Below are 19188 nucleotides of genomic sequence, written 5' to 3' on the forward strand. Positions count from 1 at the left end.
TTGTTTGTTTACATTGCGTGACTGGTGGGCTGTAATATCAGAAATGGATTTATTGCTTTTTGTAAAAAAGGAGCAGTGGCGTTTATCGCATTTTGGGAAAAAAGGGAGAAAAGATGACAGAATAACACGGCGGATATTGGATTTTGCGTAAAATTAAGAATTTACTTTTAACTACTGACCTGATATAATACTGATTTTGGCAGTAACTCATTTTTTTTCAAAAATGGCGTTTATCGCGTTTTGGAACCAAACTCTTCATATATATATATATATATATATATATATATATATATATATATATATATATATATATATATATATATATATATATATATATATATATATATATATATATATATATATATATAAAATCCTTTAATGGAGGGGGAGGGGTCTGAAATTGTCATCGTAGGTGCATGTCCACTGTGAGAGACATAATCTAAAAAAAATTTATGATTTTTTTAACTATTTAGTTGTATGATACAGCTGCAAATAAGTATTTGAACCCCTGAGAAAATGTTTCCTGGCCTTTGTTTCCTGTAGTTTTTCAGGTTTGCACACACTGCAGGAGGGATTTTGGCCCACTCCTCCACACAGATCTTCTCTAGATCAGTCAGGTTTCTGGCCTGTCGCTGAGAAACATGGAGTTTGAGCTCTCTCCAAAAATTATCTATTGGGTTTAGGTCAGGACACTGGCTAGGCCATGACAGAACCTTAATATGCTTCTTACAGAGCCACTCCTTGGTTATCCTGGCTGTGTCCTGGAGGTTGTTCCCCAAAATCTCGCAATAAGACGGGCCTGGACATGTGCTGGCTTAAGTAGGGGAACCTTCCTATCATGCATTATATCAAACCATGACGTCTTAGTGTATTACCAACAGTAACCTTGGAAACAGTGGTCCCAGCTCTTTTCAGGTCATTGACCAGCTCCTCCTTTGTAGTTCTGGGCTGATTTCTCACCTTTCTTAGGATCATTGAGACCCCACGAGGTGAGATCTTGCATGGAGCACCAGTCCGAGGGAGATTGACAGTCATGTTTAGCTTCTTCCATTTTCTAATGATTGCTCCAACAGTGGACCTGTTTTACCAAGCTGCTTGCCAATTTCCCCGTAGCCCTTTCCAGCCTTGTGGAGGTGTATAATTTTGTCTCTAGTGTTTTTGGACAGCTCTTTGGTCTTGGCCATGTTAGTAGTTGGATTCTTACTGATTGTATGGGGTGGACAGGTGTCTTTATACAGCTAACAACTTAAAACATGTGCATTTAATTTAGGATAATAAATGGAGTGGAGGTGGACATTTTAAAGGCAGACTAACAGGTCTTTGAGGGTCAGAATTTTAGCTGATAGACAGGTGTTCAAATACTTATTTGCAGCTATATCATACAAATAAATAGTTAAAAAATCATACATTGTGATTTCTGAATGATTTTTTTAGATAATGTCTCTCACAGTGTACATGCACCTACGATGACAATTTCAGACCCCTCCATGATTTCTAAGTGGGAGAACTTGCAAAATAGCAGGGTGTATACCTTTAAAAAATGCAGAAACATCAACACAATCTCATGACAGTTTTATGTGGTGGTGGATTTAGTTTTAGTACAATGTAATTTCGCCCACAGTGACATTGGATGTAGGCCAGGGGTTAGGGGTGCCGCGTTTTTTTTTTTTTTTTTTTTTTAATAATTATACGTTTTAGTATAAATTCAGATTGTACGAATTAATAAAAAAATGTCCACCTCCTAAAATAGTTACGTTTTTCCCGTGAGATCCAGTAGTATGTCCAGTAGGGTATATAATGTTATATAGGAAGGACTGGTGGTTTGGGGTAGTAAACATAAAAGTGTTTATCACTGTGTGTATTGCTTAGGGCAGTGGTTCTCAAACCGGGGGGGGGGGGGGGGGGCTAGATGGCGCCAGGGGGCCCCCAGATTTATGACATTTTATAAAATACATTAATTTATCATAAATTCTGTGTAATTAAACCTCTGATAAATAAGGCTACTAACCAACAGCACTACATTGTATCATTTAATATGTTTGTTTCATTCAAAAAGTTTGAGATTGTTTAATGTCATGAATTTCTATTAGGGGAGGCACAGCGAAGGCTACGAAGGGATGCACCATACACACAGTGAAAAGTTTGAGAATGACTGGCTTAGGGTTACAATATAATCATGACACATTTTAACTGTTGTGATAATTCATTTGTCTATTTTATGTTTCCTTTTTTTCCTGTTTGTGTCAACACAATGCAATAGAGCTCGAAAGTAAGTTTTCGCCTCACCTTTAGATACAGATCTGTTGTGTGCATGCAAATGAGAGCTTGTATTTCTGATGGACTGAACAGAACAAATGTACACGCCCTCATTTGATAAGTGAAATTCATTTCGGATGTACATCACTTTTATTCGCTCATACAAACATTTATGAGATATTCAAGAATATTAAATGTAATTTTTAGGAGCGCAGGTGCTTATTGAGTGAATCTCACTAAAGCTGCAAGAACCTGTCGGGTCATATTTCACCTCAAAGTCATGAGAGAAAAATATGTTTAGCATAAAGAAAATGAAGGCTATTTAGGCAGTGTGTCGTTATTTACGTAACATTTATGCTGAATTTTCCTCTACAAATAGTAGTAACATAGTAACATAAATATTAAAAAAGAAAATAAAATTTTATTATTTTATTGTATTTCTTAGTTTTTAATGCTATATTTGACCCTGTCTGTGAAAACCCGATTAAGCTCATAAAATCATCCTACATAATGTAAAGAACATACATGTGAAAATATAACCTTGATATCTTTAATATTGACTGAGTAAGGTCATGTCAAAGATTAAAATTAAAGTGAAATCAAACTTTAATGCTCCTGCTGCCCTGGATTTCACAGACAGGGTCACATGCTGTATGGTTAAAATATATGAGAATCTATTGAGATGCACAATAGAGAATTATAAAAAGCATAATTAAAATGTTTTAGCGTATTGCTATAATTAGCTTTGGTGTTTAAAATATGCTTCAATTATCTTGTTTTATGGTGAAATATGACTTGTTTTTGTGAGATTCACTCAATTTAGCATATTTACACGAAGATATCAAATGAATTTCAGTTATAAATGACCGAGGGTGTTTTTCCTTCCATTACTGCATGAATGTGATGATTTGGGAACTTTAATCAGAGACTGATTAAAAACTTTGCTTCCATGAACCAAACGATGACATCTGGATGCCCCACTGTTTCCCAACCATTTAATTTAGGTGCCTCAAATGTGTCTCATATGACTGTAAGCATCTTTGGGCTCATGGAATCTGCGTTGCTCCTGGACCAACATTTGTCTTCACATACCCCAACACCTCACCTCCACCCCTTCATTTCTCACTTGGATGACCGGTAACTGTGCACATGTTAGTGAAGGCAAACGAAAGTCTCTGTCCTAATGTGGATGAGCAGGCTGCTGAATTCTGTCTTTCGCCGTGTTCCCAAATCCTGGCCATGCGCATTCAGCCGTGACATTTCAACATTCCAAATTACTTTATGAAGCTTATACAGCTGGGAAAGATGGAGGGCAGTTTGCACAACCTGTTATGAAAAATTTAAAGGGATAGTTCACAAAAAAAAATCTTCAATTAAAGGGAGACTCCACTTTTTTGAAAATAGGCTAATTTATCATCTCTCCTAGAGTTAAAGGAACAGTATGTAGGATTGTGGCCAAAAGTGGTATTGCAATCGCAAAACTTGTGGCTAAAACTGGTACTGCAATCACACAACTGGTGCCAATACACAAAATGACAACATAAACATCAGTTGAGGGCTGCAACTCCACTTTTTAAATGACAATATCCTGGCCAGACCACTGTTGTCAGTGATATAAGTATTTGAAATGAAAATGATTTCTTAATGTCTAGTGACATATCAGGGCCATTTTATGATTAATTGCTATAAATTTCTTACATACTGTTCCTTTAAACATTTGAGTTTTACCGTTTTGGAATCCATTTAGCCGATCTCCGGGTCTGGGAGTACCACTTTTAGCATAGCTTAGCATTATTCATTAAATCTGATTAGACCATTAGCATCACGCTCAAAAATAACCAAAGAGTTTTGAAGGGAGCTGGAAAATAAGCCTATTTTCAAAAATAGTGGAGTGTCCCTTTAAGCACTCACCTTCACATAATTTCAAACCAGTATGATTTTCGTATATGACTCAAAAGAAGATGCGTTTAAGATGTTTATGCTGCTATTTTCCATACTATGAAAGTAAATGGGGACCGTTCATCTTAAAAAATGGCAAAAGAAATGTAAAATTATGGTAGCACACTGCAAAAATTGATTTTCAAGAAAAAAATTCTTAGTATTTTTGTTTTGTTTTCGGTAAAAATATCTAAAAATTCTTAAATTAAGATGTGTTTTCTTGATGAGCAAAACAACCCAAGAAAATAAGTCTAGTTTTAGACCAAAATTATCAAATTTAAGTGATTTTGTGCATAAAACAAGCAAAAAAATCTGCCAATAGGGTAAGCAAAAAAATCTTGAACATTTTTCTTAAACAGTAAATTTGCTTACCCCATTGGCAGATTTTTTCCCCTAGTTTTATGCACAAAATCACTTAAATTTGATAGTTTTTTTGGTCTAAAAACTAGACTTACTTTCTTGGGTTGTTTTGCTCATCAAGAAAAAGCATCTTAATTTAAGAATTTTTAGATAATTTTTACTGAAAACAAGACAACAATACTAAGAAGTTTTTTTTCTTAATTTTTTTTGTGCAGTGCATAAATTATGCATTTTCTGCATGTTAGAAACAAGCAGAAATGCAGCATGAATTTAAACAACTTTGTTATGCAAGTCAATTCAACATACTGTTTTAAAGGAACACGCCAACTTTTGGGACTTTGGCTTATTCACCGTATCCCCCAAGGTTAGATAGGTCCATACATATCCTTTTCGTCTCTGTGCGTTCCGTAGCTCTGTCTGATGCGCCCACCGCTGGCCTGGCTTGGCGCGGGGACTGGAAGTGGATGGCTCCAGCTAGCATACTGCTCCCAATACGTGACAAAATAATGCTAACATTTTCCTATTTATATGTTGTGATATGTTGTATAGGTGCTGCAAGCAAATCACTCCACCCAAGTAGCAGTGCTTCGCCTTCTGAGAATATAGTTCCCAGTATGTACGGTTAAAAGATGGCTGTGTCTCTTATGATACTTGATATACACGCTGTGACTATACAAATCACAACATATAAATAGGTAAATGTTGGCATTATTTTGTAACTTATTGGGAGCAGTATGCTAGCTGGAGCCATTTACTTCCAGTCTTTGTGCTAAGCTAGGCTAGCGGTGGGTGCGACAGACAGAGTTACTGGGTGCACGGAGATGAAAAAGGTATGTAGGGACTTATCTAACTCTGGGGGATATGGTAAATAAGCTAAAGTCCCAAAAGTCGACGTGTTCCTTTAAGTTTTGACATAACTTATAAAAACAAGTTGAAACTGTTCATTTGTTAAGTTAAAGTAACATTTTTGAATCATTATTGTAATCTAAATATGGAATATTGCACACAAGCAGTGGTGATGTTGCTTCGTAATTTTAGTAGCTTGGCAGGGTCCCCATTTACTTTCATTGTATGGAAACGAGCAGTTAAATCTCTCCTTTTGTGTTCAGTGGAAGACAGAAAACCGTAAAGGTTGAAAGAACAAACTTTCATATTTTTATGAACTGTCCCTTTAAATTTTGTACTGCAGGCAGCCTAGAACAGCATACAGTCAAGATTCTCACTATACACAAATACAAACGGGGAGAAAGAGACAGAATCAGGCTGGAGGTGATGCCGGTTAGCTCATTGACTCGCTGAGGGATTGAATGAGAGGTTGAAAGTGCTCTCAGACGAAGAGGTCAGCAGGTGCCCGAGGGAGTCTGCTTATTACTTTCATCCCAAAATGCACCGCTCCATTCACCTCAGCAGAAGCTGGCGTTCACACGCACTCGTCTCAATGAACAATGAATGAAGCCTGCATGGTTAATATTAATCATGTACCATGTTTACATAACATATCCGCAACATGCATGTTTTAACAATAGCAAAATATATCACAGAGCTCTTAAAATCTAGATTTTATTTCAGATATTAATTTGAGCTTTTACATTAGCAATGCATCTTTTAAAAGCTATCGGTCATCCAACTATTTAAAATTATATTCTTGGACTCATCCTTTCTCTGCATACAGTACTTATTGCAAAACTATATTTCAACAATGGGAGTTCAGTTGCAATTATCTTTGTTTGTATGAAGTGTCTGCGATTTGCTGTGGGGAAGACTATTATGTCCCAGTCATATTTAACCATAAAATCAAAAGAAAGCAATAATAGTATGAATTATATTGTACATTAAAATAATTAAGCCTATTTTTAGGATACATTTTTGCATTATGCTATTATCTTTTTGATAATTCAAGCATATATTTTTAGCTCTGGTTCTCATTACCGTAAAGTAAAGAATTCTTTAATAATGGTGTATACAGTATATACTACATATGCACATATATGTTGCATAATAATATAGTAATGCTGTATATTAATATAAAATAATATGCATTTGTGATTTTGGGGTAAAATATGACCTGTTTTTCCTAATCTTTTAGCCACAAGTGCTTTTCCATTCTTTTGTGTGGTGCTGTTTTTGCGCCCTCTGATGGTTGGCAGCATAATTGCAGCCCTTGTATCTGTAGACTAGAGTCCTTGCAGATATTTCACATGAAATTTGTTACATCTGGACAGATCAGCATCAGGCCCCCGGAGACGGCCCTATTATCGCCTCTCTAATCTGTCATCATTAAACTCTAACATGAGGGTACAACTGTGAGCTTAGTGTCATTTAGCAATGCAAACTGTTGTCCTTTCATAGATGTTACTGCAAATATCACAAGCTATGATTCAGATTTTTAGGTTTCTTGTGTTGCTGTTCCCTCGTGTATCAGGATAACCTTAAACAGCATTTCTCTTGAGAAATGAAATAAGAGCACACTTTATATATAGTGAAGATAAGTAGTGTCTATGAAACTTAATTAAAGTAAGCATATGAATAGTTAATGCAGACAGTATGGATGTGAGAGTAAGTGGTTTGGTTTACAAAGCTGTGGGATGTACAGTAGCATGCATCTCTCTGAGGTTGTTCGTTTAAGTACACAGCGATCAGTTTAAAATACAGCGAACCCATTATGTGAAACAGGAGTAATAGAAATTACATTAATGTTCCTGGTTCAAAACAGAAGTTGATTTCCACAGAAAATCATTTTATCCGTCTCACAGTAATAGACTTACAGTGGGAGTCTATGGGGCAATGCATTGTGGTAGGTTTAAAAGCATAAACGTGCAGCTCCTTACTAAAAATGTGTGCTGTATTTAAGTTGTAAAGTTGGCTGATTTGTCCTGTAATGGTTTATTGACTTTTGCTTATGGGTTTTTATAATTGCAGGCCATAATAACAATGTCATGTTCTGTTACATACTGTCAACACTGTTACTCTTAACTTGGTAACAGAGTTGGACAGTTACAGAATTGACACTGACTTATTCGGACACAAAATCATTATTTTCAGCTATATAAGACACTGTTTACAGAAAATGTGACCCTGGACCACGAAACCAGCCACGATATTCATACATCATCTAAATAAATAAGCTTTCCATTCATGTATGGTTTGTTATGTATGTATGAGATACAACTAATTTGAAAATCTGGAATGTGCGGTTGCAAAAAATTAAAATATTGAGAAAATCGCCTTTAAAGTTGTCCAAATTAAGTCCTTAGCAATACATACTACTATTGATAAATACATTTTTTATATATTTACGGTAGGAAATTTACAAAATATTTGTGGAGCATGATCTTCGCTTAATATCCCAATGATTTTTTACATTTAAAAAAATCGATAACACTTTACTTGAATGGGAGTTTATAAGACTGACATGACACGTGCTATGAACATAAAGGAGATTTTATGCACATTTATGACAACTGACATTAAGTGTCATTTGTTCAATTATGTCATTTTAATGCAAAGATGACATTGTTATGTGATACAAATTGAATTTGTCATTAAAATGTCATTAAGTGTTAATACTCTGTGAAATAGTTTTATAACAGCGTCATGAATATTTTTCTTGACCTCAACTACAGTGGTACAAATATAATTTGTCATTAAAATGTCATTAAGTGTTAATACTCTGTCAAATAGTTTTATAACAGCGTCATGAATATTTTTCTTGACCTCAACTACAGTGGGACAAATATAGTTTGTCATTAAAATGTCATTAAGTGTTAATACTCGGTCATATAGTTTTATAACAGCGTCATGAATATTTTTCTTGACCTCAACTACAGTGGTACAAATATAGTTTGTCATTAAAATGTCATTAAGTGTTAATACTCGGTCATATAGTTTTATAACAGCGTCATTAATATATTTCTTGACCTCAACTACAGTGGTACAAATATAGTTTGTCATTAAAATGTCATTAAGTGTTAATACTCGGTCATATAGTTTTATAACAGTGTCATGAATATTTTTCTTGACCTCAACTACGGTGGTACAAATATAATTTGTCATTATAATGTCATTAAGTGTTAATACTCTGTCGAATAGTTTTATAACAGCGTCATGAATATTTTTCTTGACCTCAACTACGTGGTACAAATATATTTTGTCATTAAAATTTCATTAAGTGTTAATACTCGGTCATATAGTTTTATAACAGCGTCATGAATATTTTTCTTGACCTCAACTACAGTGGTACAAATATAGTTTTTCATTAAAATGCCATTAAGTGTTAATACTCGGTCATATAGTTTTATAACAACATCATGAATATTTTTCTTGACCTCAACTACAGTGGTACAAATATAGTTTGTCATTAAAATGACATTGGGTGTTGATATTCTGTCAAATAGTTTTATAACCACATCATAAATATTCTTCAGTGCATAATGTTTTATTTTAAGTTTCCTCCATGTGTTTAATAATATTATTATTCAATAATAATAATAATTGATAAAATTATATTTTATTGCATTTGGAGAACGATTCACCTAAAATTAAATGAAAACAGCAGCGTTGGGTCCATACCGCTGCAACGTTAATTACATTACATTAAATTGATTAAATGTTTTGTTAGTTTTTTTCTTCTATGTCAAAAAATTTCAGAACCCTCTGTGTGAGGAAGAACAAGTTCTGTTATTTTTCAGTTTTTTATGTATTGTGCACATACATAAAGTTACTTACGTATAATATTTTGACGTGTCTATTGCTTTTTGTTAAGGTATTTAAAATTATTTGACATAGTATTAACACTTACTGACATTTAAATGACAGTTTAATGTAATGTTAACCCATAAAGCTATAGGTAGTTTTTTAAGTTTGATAATTATTCTGCTATGTCATGTTTATGACAGATTTATGACAAGTTATGATGTATTGGTTTATTTTAAGTTGTCATAACAATGACAATTCAAACAATGTCATCTTTGCATTGAAAATGACAAAATTGAACAAATGACACTTAATGACAGTTGTCATAAAATCTTCTTTATGTCATGTCATGATTATGAAGGTGTCATGTCAGTCTTATGAACACCCCTTCAAGTAAAGTGTTACCAAAAAATCTATAATTTTGTCGCATACAATGTATTTTTTGCTATTGCTACAAATATGCCCATGCTACTTATGACTAGTTTTGTGGTCCAGGGTAAAAGATAAAATAATGACTTTGGACAGCAAATGTACCTGCAGTTATAATCACCCTTATGTTAGTTGCACAGACAATCATTATAAACATTAACCTGTATAATATTAAGGTCCTGTGGCTGTACTTTGAAAATGTAGTGTATTTTATCTCAGTGCAGTGTCTTGCCCCACAGAATAAATACTGTTAACACAATTTAAAAAGTAGGGGAACAATTCGAAATGTTTCCTGTTTAAGAGCATGAGCTTAACTTCTTTCGAATCTGGAACATTGCATTTTTAAAATATCATTTGGGTATGGTCTATATATTTACAAAGTACAAAGTTTTGTTAATGTTTGTAAAAGACCATCCATTAAGCTTTCAGTGCTTTAGAATTGCCAGACAATTTACTTTTTAACCTAAAGTCTCAGTTTTTAATGGGCCATCCATTCCTCCCTCACTTACTGTATGTCCAGGAAATCTTATGTCACATAAAATGTAATAAACCATATAGCGCATTACAGCATCATTTCTATCAGATTTTGTGGAACCGGGATAAACTAATAAGTGACTGTCCCACTAAAGTCTTTACTTGCATGCCCCCTTGCATTCTCTTCATGTCTTGTGCATGTCTTATAGGAGTGCTTCCAAAATGTATAGCTTGTGAATGGAGACCATGTCAAAACCATTTTGTACTGACCGCTTGCCACTATTGGGCTGTGAATGGTCTTGTGTTCAGATTGAGAAGTGTTAAAATGGAGCAACGCAAGCTGAATGACCAAGCAAACTCACTAGTGGACCTTGCAAAGGTAAGATTATGCTATTCAGACTGAATGTTTGAGTAATGCATGACATTACGTAGGCGCTCCGATGGTGTTTTAGCACAAGGTCTTCAAACGTATTCAAAAATTGTAAGTCTACAGGTGTCAAATGAACAGACTAAGTTGTGTTTGTTTGTTTGTTTCTCTGTTTTGTGATGAAAATTGTGTTTTGTTTGTTTGTTTGTTTCGTTCACCACAAAGAGTAACAAAGCATATAGTCAATGCAATTAATTTCATTTCCTTCACAAAACGTCCTTACCCAACTCTCTATTCTCTATTGTTATCTATTTACAACACACAATTCATTGTGTTGCCTAATAGTCCAAAAAAATCATTCATCTCCAGGGAAAAAACAAGTAAATGATTATATACCTAAAATAGCTTGATATAGGCTACTTGCGGTTCCCCAGTGCCAAATTTGTAGATGCGCTAAAGGGCGAAATGGGGAACACCAGATGCAATGCCAGGCTGACTCTGCAAAACCCACGGGAAACTGGAAAAGGGATTCGCTGTGAGATCTCACGAGTCAACTCGGATAGCCTCTTGCAATGCACGCATGTAGTGCCAGGGCTTTGACATTCAAATATCCACAGCGGTCAAATCCCAATACTTTCCTTGCTGTAACAGTCATTAGTTAGTGTTACTCCTCACAATAAAAAGTGACACTGATGCAGGCAGAACAAAGCGTGATGTTATATGACTCATACTGGTCTTCTGCCTTTTATCATTGTGGTAATTGCCTTTCACCATCAGAGGGCGGTATAACATTAATCACAGCAGCAGCTGCTCCCAATGCTTATGAATCCTCTAATGCAGCTTAAAATAACTTAAAGTGTGCAACCTTCAGACAGCCCTCAGGACCCATTGTGTTGTGCGTGCAATTTCTGTTGCCACATTGATGAATATCTGCGATTCATTACTGATGACCGAGTTCTTTTTTAAGGGTATAGTGAAAAATGAGATTGTTAGAGACTTCTCCTGGGAGATTTACAGCAAGGGGTGCAGTTACTTAATGCTTTTTGTGATGTATTTGTTTTGTGGGATATTTTTAGATATTTAAAAGCTAAATTTTTAAAGAGCATCATAGTTTATAGTATACTGGAGCTCTTTGTGCATGGTAATGTATTGCAAAGTTACAAAACACAAACTCCACACCAAAGGGAGCACTAAAAAAATTACTGCCGAAAAGAAATGGTCAAAAATAGTCCCTACCTGTCACTGGGATGGTACTCTTTAAAAAAAGTACACCTTCACACCTATAGGGCCCTATTTTAACGATCTAAGCGCATTGTCTAAAGTGCACAACGCAACGTCTAAATGGGCGTGTCCGAATCCACTTTTGCTAATTTAACACTGGTGATTTTGCTGTGCACCTTCACACCTATAAAGTTCATATTATTGCTTCAGAGGAATACATTTGTACCAAATATCTTTATCCAGGGGTTACAGAGTCATTATTTACTTCTTATATGTACCTTTGAGGTACTATATGTATCTGTGAAGTACCATACACTCTCAGAAATAAAGGTACAAAAGCTGTCACTTTGACAGTACCCTTTCAAAAAGGTACACCTTTGTACCCAAAGAGTGCATATTAGTTCTTCAAAGGTACATATTAGCAGTTCAAAGATACATATTTGTACCTAAATGGTATATATTAGGACCTTCTTTAAAGACTTCTGCCCCAGTGACAGCTTTGTACCTTTATTTTTGACAGTGTTATGTACTGTCAAAAGATTAATCGCATTCAAAATAAAAGTTTGTGTTTGCATAATATATATGTGTGTGTAAACTGTGTGTATATATTATGTGTATAAATACACGCATGCATAAATTTAAGAAAAATGTTAGGTATATTTTTTATTTATATTTATAATATAAAATATATCAAAATATATATAAATATACATGTAAATGTTTTTTAAATTCAAATAGTAATGTGTGTGTATTTATATATATATATATAATAATTACACACAGTGCACATACAAATTATGCAAAAACTTTTTTTGTATGCGATTAATCGCAATCTTTTGATAGCCCTAAAAAAGCGTACAATTTTAAGGCATCGGGTAACTTACTTTTTAAAGTTAATTAAACTTAAAAAATATTAGTTTTTTTCTTTTTCCCCACATTTTTTTTCAACTAATATTTTTTAAGTTGAATAAACTCAACATTTTAAGGCAACAAGGTAACTTACTTTTTAAAGTTAATTTAACTTAAAAAAAAAGTATTTTCCCCCACAATTTTTTCAACTAATATTTTTAAGTTGAATAAACTCAACATTTTAAGGCAACAAGGTAACTGACTTTTTAAAGTTAATTCGACTTCAAAATATTAGTTTTTTCTTTTTTCAACTTTTTAAGTTGAATAAAGTCAACATTTAAGGTAAATGGTAACTTACTTTTTAGTTAATTAAATTAAAAATGTTAGTTTTTTACTTTTTCCCCACAATTTTTTTTCAACTAATATTTTTAAGTTGAATAAACTTAACATTTTAAGGCAACAAGGTAACTTACTTTTTAAAGTTAATTCAACTTAAAAATATTAGTTTTTTCTCTTTTTTCCAACAATATTTTCAACTAATTTTTTTTTTATGTTGAATGAACTCAGAATATTAACTTACTTTTTTAAGTTGAACCAACAAATCTTTTTAACAGTGTACCTTTGAGGTACTCATATGTATCTTATATTTAAAGTACCAGTATGCACTGTAAAAGTGCTGTAGTTATGCAGCTGTTTGCCAGTAACTTACTGTAGATTTACATTTATGTTATTTACTGTCAACAGTAGAAAACTATAAAATAACAGCCTCGTGCAAAGCATTCTGAAATCTTCTTTTTCCTTCAGATTTTGGTTTCCAGAATGCTTTGCATGAGACTGTGAATTTAGTTTTATTCTGTAAAGATAAAGACTTGTTAATGTTTCAGGTTCATTTAACTTTAAGCAAACTGTTGCCAGTGTATACCAAATGTAAATTTACAGTACTGGCAAACTGCTGCCAGTAATACTGCAATTTCTACAGAAATGTTTTACAGTGAGGGGTAGAAAACTACAGCCCCAGTAAAATAAATTATATCTTTGTTTCTGAGAGTGTTGGTATACAAAGAGATACGTTTGTTTTTAAAATCCTCACACATCTTTTCATATAATGAGAGTTTATAGTGACCATGTCAAGCTCCAGAAATAAAAATCTATAAAAGCACCATATAAATATCCTATATAATGCAATATATGGGTTTAGTTATAGGTATATAGCTCTGTTTTATAATCTACTCTCCTGCAGGTCTTAAATGTAATTTACATTCATGTTGAGATTTAAAGAGTCGAACATAAAGTTTAATGTCTTTGAGGTCAAACCCCATTGGTTCTTCGATGCATTGTGATCAAACACAGTGGACCAGTTTAAACATGAACTGTTACTTTAAATGGATAAAGCTGCATGCAACAAAATGTATGAGTTTGTATGACTTTGTTTGCATGGTACAATATACCGAAAGTTTTGGGAATTGAGATCTGTCTAAAAATACAAATGCCATGGATTTCTTTAGTGGCAATCCATCAATGTAGTGCCTATTTGTCACACGCAGCTAGGTTTGACATCTGCATTGATTGATTAACAGATATACAGAGACATTTTCTGGGTCTGAAGCAGCAGATATCAGGTGTGAAACTCTGTTCAAAGATGCCCTTTGCCCATTCATGACTGCTGTGTCTCTCTCCCCTGCATGACCTCAGACTCAAAACATCATGTACGATCTGGTCTCCGACCTGAACGAACGAGGCGAGGACATGGAAAAGAGGATCGAGCTGCTGGAGACCAAACTGGAGACGTTGCTTAGCAACCTACAGGCACTTCCCGGCCTCATCAGTCAGGTGATCAGCCAGCAGCATCGGGACTTCCTGGAAGTGCAGCTCCAGCCGTACGACAGACACAGCCACGACCGCTCGCAGTCCGTGTCCAGGCGCCGATCGTCTTCCACCGCTCCGCCCACTTCTTCCGAGAGCAGCTAGAGAGCCCCCGGGCCGGCACCTCCGGAGAAGACTTTCGCCATCATATGGCCAAGTTGCGTTTTACTGTAAAGCCTTACGGTTTTAATAAAGTATTATCCGGATTCTGATAACCAGATCAGAGGTTAGCGAGGATAATGAAACGGTTAACTTCCACATATCTTGTTTTTTTACCTCAGTAAATGATGCCCACAGCATCATAGAGGGACTTTACTCAGTACGCAATGATTGCAAGATGGGGCTATCAGGTGAGCAAGTCCTTATTCAGGAAAGTAACGCGACCTCAATTGGCACAAAGTGCCAGACTAGTGCTTCCTATCGAATCGTATGTGAATGAGATCTGACCTGTTTCTTGAATCAACAGGCATTAATAATTCTTTAAGCATGTCTGAACCCAAGACAGGGGCAGATGAAGAATGCCTACCCTCCCTGTCCAAATAGCGAAAATTTACACACGAGAAAGGTAAAGACACTATATATCTTTTAGGTTAGAAACGGCATCGGCTGTAGTGTTCTTCTGTAGTAGCCCTCCAAAAGTGACTATTTTGAGGGACAAACGATACTGCAAACGACTTACTCTGGAAAATGAATGCATCTGAATCTATACTTGCACTTTTTATCAATGCACTTCAATGCTTACTGACTGTAATATGAATTTGTGTTGCTCATTTCAATAAAATGGCACCTTTAGTCATAAAAAATGGCCAAAATGTACAACGATAATGATAGTGTATAGGTTCAAGCGAACCCAGCCCGCAGACAACTCTGGGCTGGTTCCGGTGCGGATCCGGCCTGGAGTCGTCTGCTGTCTGGGAAGGCAGCAATTTCAATTCCCTTGCGATATTAAAACAAGACCTCAATTGAAATGACCGTGCTTCTAATGTAGATGTTAGATTGCTGCTGTTATTGCGCAGTAAGTTTCCAACCCTCCATTAGTTCTGGTTGGAACCGACATATCTTTATAAGGTAGCCGAGGGGAAACTCTCACCGTCCACTGTGTGCTCAAGGCTAAAGCGGTCTTCAAATCGAAACGAGAAGAGATCAACCGAATGCTATTTATAGATGTATCAACATCTGTTTAAAAGCAGCAAATATCTTGTATATGTTTGGAAATGCCTATTTTTGTATATTAATAAGGACAAGCACACCTCCAAAAGCGCAGGATGCGCTGTTAAGAACTGTGTTTGTATGGGGCGAAGAACCAAACCTTTCAAAATGGGAAAAACATCGGAAAACTCACAGTTCCTGTGGCTGTTTTTGGGAAGGATCTTTGCAGGAAGCTGGACAGCGGCATTGTGTCTCGTGGATGGCATACCTTGAACAACCTGTGAATTTAAAATCTGTATTTATAAAGGTTCAACAAAACCATAGCACAAACTAAAACAGTTTTTTTAGTTATTGGTCTTGAACGAAGTGTGCAAAACATGTCAGACAGTAAATATTGGTTATAGATGGCATGTTATTGATAGATTTGATTTTGAAAGATAAAATGGTGCATTACAGTACATATCCTGGTACACAGCAGCAACACATCCTAGAATACACAGTAATGTCATTTGGGGATCACAGAGACTTACGAAAAGAAAAGATGGTGGATTCAGCAGTTTCACCAACGTAGAGTCTAGGAGTGATTATATTGTATGCAAAATGAATATAAACAATAAAATGAAACTATTTAACAGAAAACCCAAAGCAGTGATGTTTTATATGTACCTATGTATGCATGTAACTGTGTGAACGTTATTGTGTCAGATAGATTAATGCTCTGGATCAAGTTTGATGAATTGGCTGAACACTGTAAGCAGCACTGCAACACTAGCTGCAGCAAACGTAAATATAATGAATGTGTTCGGTCTTTCTCTTTGGGGAAAACATACCTAAACAACCGATGACTCATCTTGCACTCAGCTGTATACACACATTGTCCTATGAAATGCTCGGTAGAAAATCTTGCCTCATGGATGTGACATAAACTAAATTCTAAACTAAAACAACATTTGTGCAGCCATTTGGTGAGCTATTTTAAATATCTAAAAATTATTAAATTGTGAGCTCTTTTAAATATCTAAAAATTATTAAATTGAGATATACATTCATTTACTATTTGATAAGCAATATGACCCAGGATATTAAAGGGATAGTTCACCCAAAAATCTCATCCTTGTGTTGTTCTAATCCTGTATGAATTTCTTTTATCTGATAAACACAAAAGAAGATATTTTGATAAATTATTGTAAGCACACACCTGATTGGAACCATTGACTTCTATAGTAGGAAAACAAATACAATGGAGTTCAATGGATACGTCAACTGTGTGCTTACCATCATTTATCAAATTATCTTCTTCGTCATATATCACACAGAGTGCAGCGCGTCATAACCTGAAAACCACCCCCACCGGGGGGAAAACAATCCAACCGTCTCCATTGACTTTGTGTTGCGGGGGGCCGCCTCCTTGTCATTTCTGGCTTATAACAAAAAACACAATAATGCCTAAAAGCTGCTGTGTGACAGGATGAACAAGCCAAAAAACACAGAAATAAGTTTTTATAAGCTGTCGACCCCAAAAAACGGGCGTTTAAAGACACAAAAGTGGAAACAGGCAACTTTTCATAGTACTACTATTAGTAGGACTGCGTCGTAGTCGGCGATCCACTTTTTTCTACTTAAAGGCTGGGTTTTACGGCTCGACACCTTATAAAAACTTATTTCTGGGTTTTTTGGCTTGTTGGGTGTTCATGTTGTCACACAGCGGCTTTTAGGCGTTGTTCTGTTTTTAAGTTTTATCTGTAAATAAGTTTTTATAAGCTGTCGACCCCAAAAAACGAGCGTTTAAAGACACAAAAGTGGAAACAGGCAACTTTTCATAGTACTACTATTAATAGAGCTGCGTCCACTAGGGGAAACGTATGCTGCGTCCGAAATCGCCTACTACCATACTATATAGTATGCAAAAAGCACTACATTGCCTACTATTAATAGAACTGCGCCCACTTGGGGGAAACGTAGTCTGTGATCCACTTTTTTCACCTTAAAGGTTGAGTTTTACGGCTCGACAGCTTATAAAAACGAATTTCTGTTGTTGTTTTTTTTTGCTTGTTAGCTGTACATCTTGTCACACAGCAGCTTTTAGGCATTATTCTGTTTTTAAGTTTTATCTGTTAATAAGTTTTTATAAGCTGTCGACCCCCAAAAAACGAGCGTTTAAAGACACAAAAGTAGAAACAGGCAACTTTTCATAGTACTACTATTAGTAGAACTGCGCCCACTTGGGGGAAACGTAGTCTGTGATCCACTTTTTTCACCTTAAAGGCTGAGTTTTACGGCTCGACAGCTTATAGAGGCGTATTTCTGTTTTTTTTTTGCTTGTTGGCTGTGCACATTGTCGCACCGCTGCTTTTGGGCATTGTTCAGTTTTTTGTTATAAGCCAGAAATGACAAGGAGGCAGCATCTTGCAATACAAAGTCAATGGAGGCGGTTGGATTGTTTTCCCCTGGTGGGCGTGGTTTTCAAATTTGCATAACTGCGCTCTGTCTCTCTCTATACTTCCATATTTGTTTTCCTGTCAATGGTTACAGTCAGCTGTGTGCTTATCATCATTTATCAAAACATCTTCTTTTGTGGTTATCAAAAATAAATAAATAAAAATTCATACAGGTTTAGAACAACAAGAGGTTGAGAAAATGATGACATAAAGAAAATCAAATGAGTTTAAATGTAAAACAAGTAAAAATGAATGCAAGTAAGACAAATTAACTTTTTCAGATATTTTACCTGTTTTAGGCCTAAACTCAATTGATGTTCTTATTTTTTAAAAAACATTACCTAATCTCTTATGTTATGTTGATTCTTAAGTAAATAAATCTCGAGGTTTTATATATTTATACTTGAAAACAAGACAAAAATACTAAATTAAGATTTATTAAATAATTTTTTTGTAGTGCATGTTCTAGCATTTTTGCACTTATGTAGATTATCACAGATTAAGTTGAACTTGGGAGATAACAAATATCTCTTTATAAAAATATATATAAAATGTGATTTACCACAACACCCTGTTCACAGAGGATTGCAGGATATCATAGGGATTTCACAGTAAAATATTATTATTTTTTTCTTGTTTAACAAACCCTTTCAAATGTGGTTCACAAAACATCAATTAAAAAAAATTGATCAGCTAAGACCAGCTAGATCACCTTAAAAATTTGCCCAAACCATGGCCAGGCTGGGAGACCAGCTAAACCCAGACAACTAGCTTAAGTTGGTTTTAGCATTTTTTTAAATATATTTTAAGCAAATATTTACTGCACTTTGTTAATGTATACTATAGTATTCTAAAGTAGCCTATTAACTAAGAATTGATAAGCTAGTAAATGCTAGTTTATAAAACACGATAGTATGTAGGAATTTTTCCACAGTTTACAATAGTAGATACTTACTGAATGTTTACTGATACTGCTGAATTTTTTCATGTGAGAAATCCCAGAGAAATTGGACATTTTAACTTATAATACTACTCTTAACAAGCTAAATATTCACTCCTCACCAGTGAGCGGCGTTCTTTTGTCAGGTATGACTGAGCAGAGCAAAGCACGTCAAAACATCGCGAGAAGAGGACATCAAAATATCGCGAGAA

The 19188-nt window shown here is 35.1% G+C and overlaps 1 protein-coding gene across 5 annotated transcripts in view; it reads left to right on the forward strand.

Moving 5' to 3' along the window:
• The window catches only part of kcnn2 (potassium calcium-activated channel subfamily N member 2), a 76884-nt gene extending 61632 nt beyond the window's left edge, over nucleotides 1-15252 (forward strand). For 3 of the 5 annotated variants that reach the window (XM_055208806.2, XM_073874112.1, XM_055208801.2), the window contains 2 exons: nucleotides 10459-10528; nucleotides 14279-15252. In XM_055208806.2, coding sequence (XP_055064781.1) covers nucleotides 10459-10528; nucleotides 14279-14554 — 346 coding nt within the window. In that variant the 3' untranslated portion in view covers nucleotides 14555-15252. Of the gene's footprint in view, nucleotides 1-2260; nucleotides 2647-10458; nucleotides 10529-14278 lie in introns of those variants that run through there. The other 2 variants (XM_055208802.2, XM_055208803.2) reach the window with 2 other exon arrangements.
• The last annotated feature ends 3936 nt before the right edge of the window (nucleotides 15253-19188 follow it).

Source organism: Misgurnus anguillicaudatus, chromosome 12 (assembly GCF_027580225.2).
Source record: "Misgurnus anguillicaudatus chromosome 12, ASM2758022v2, whole genome shotgun sequence".
Lineage (NCBI taxonomy): Eukaryota > Metazoa > Chordata > Actinopteri > Cypriniformes > Cobitidae > Misgurnus > Misgurnus anguillicaudatus.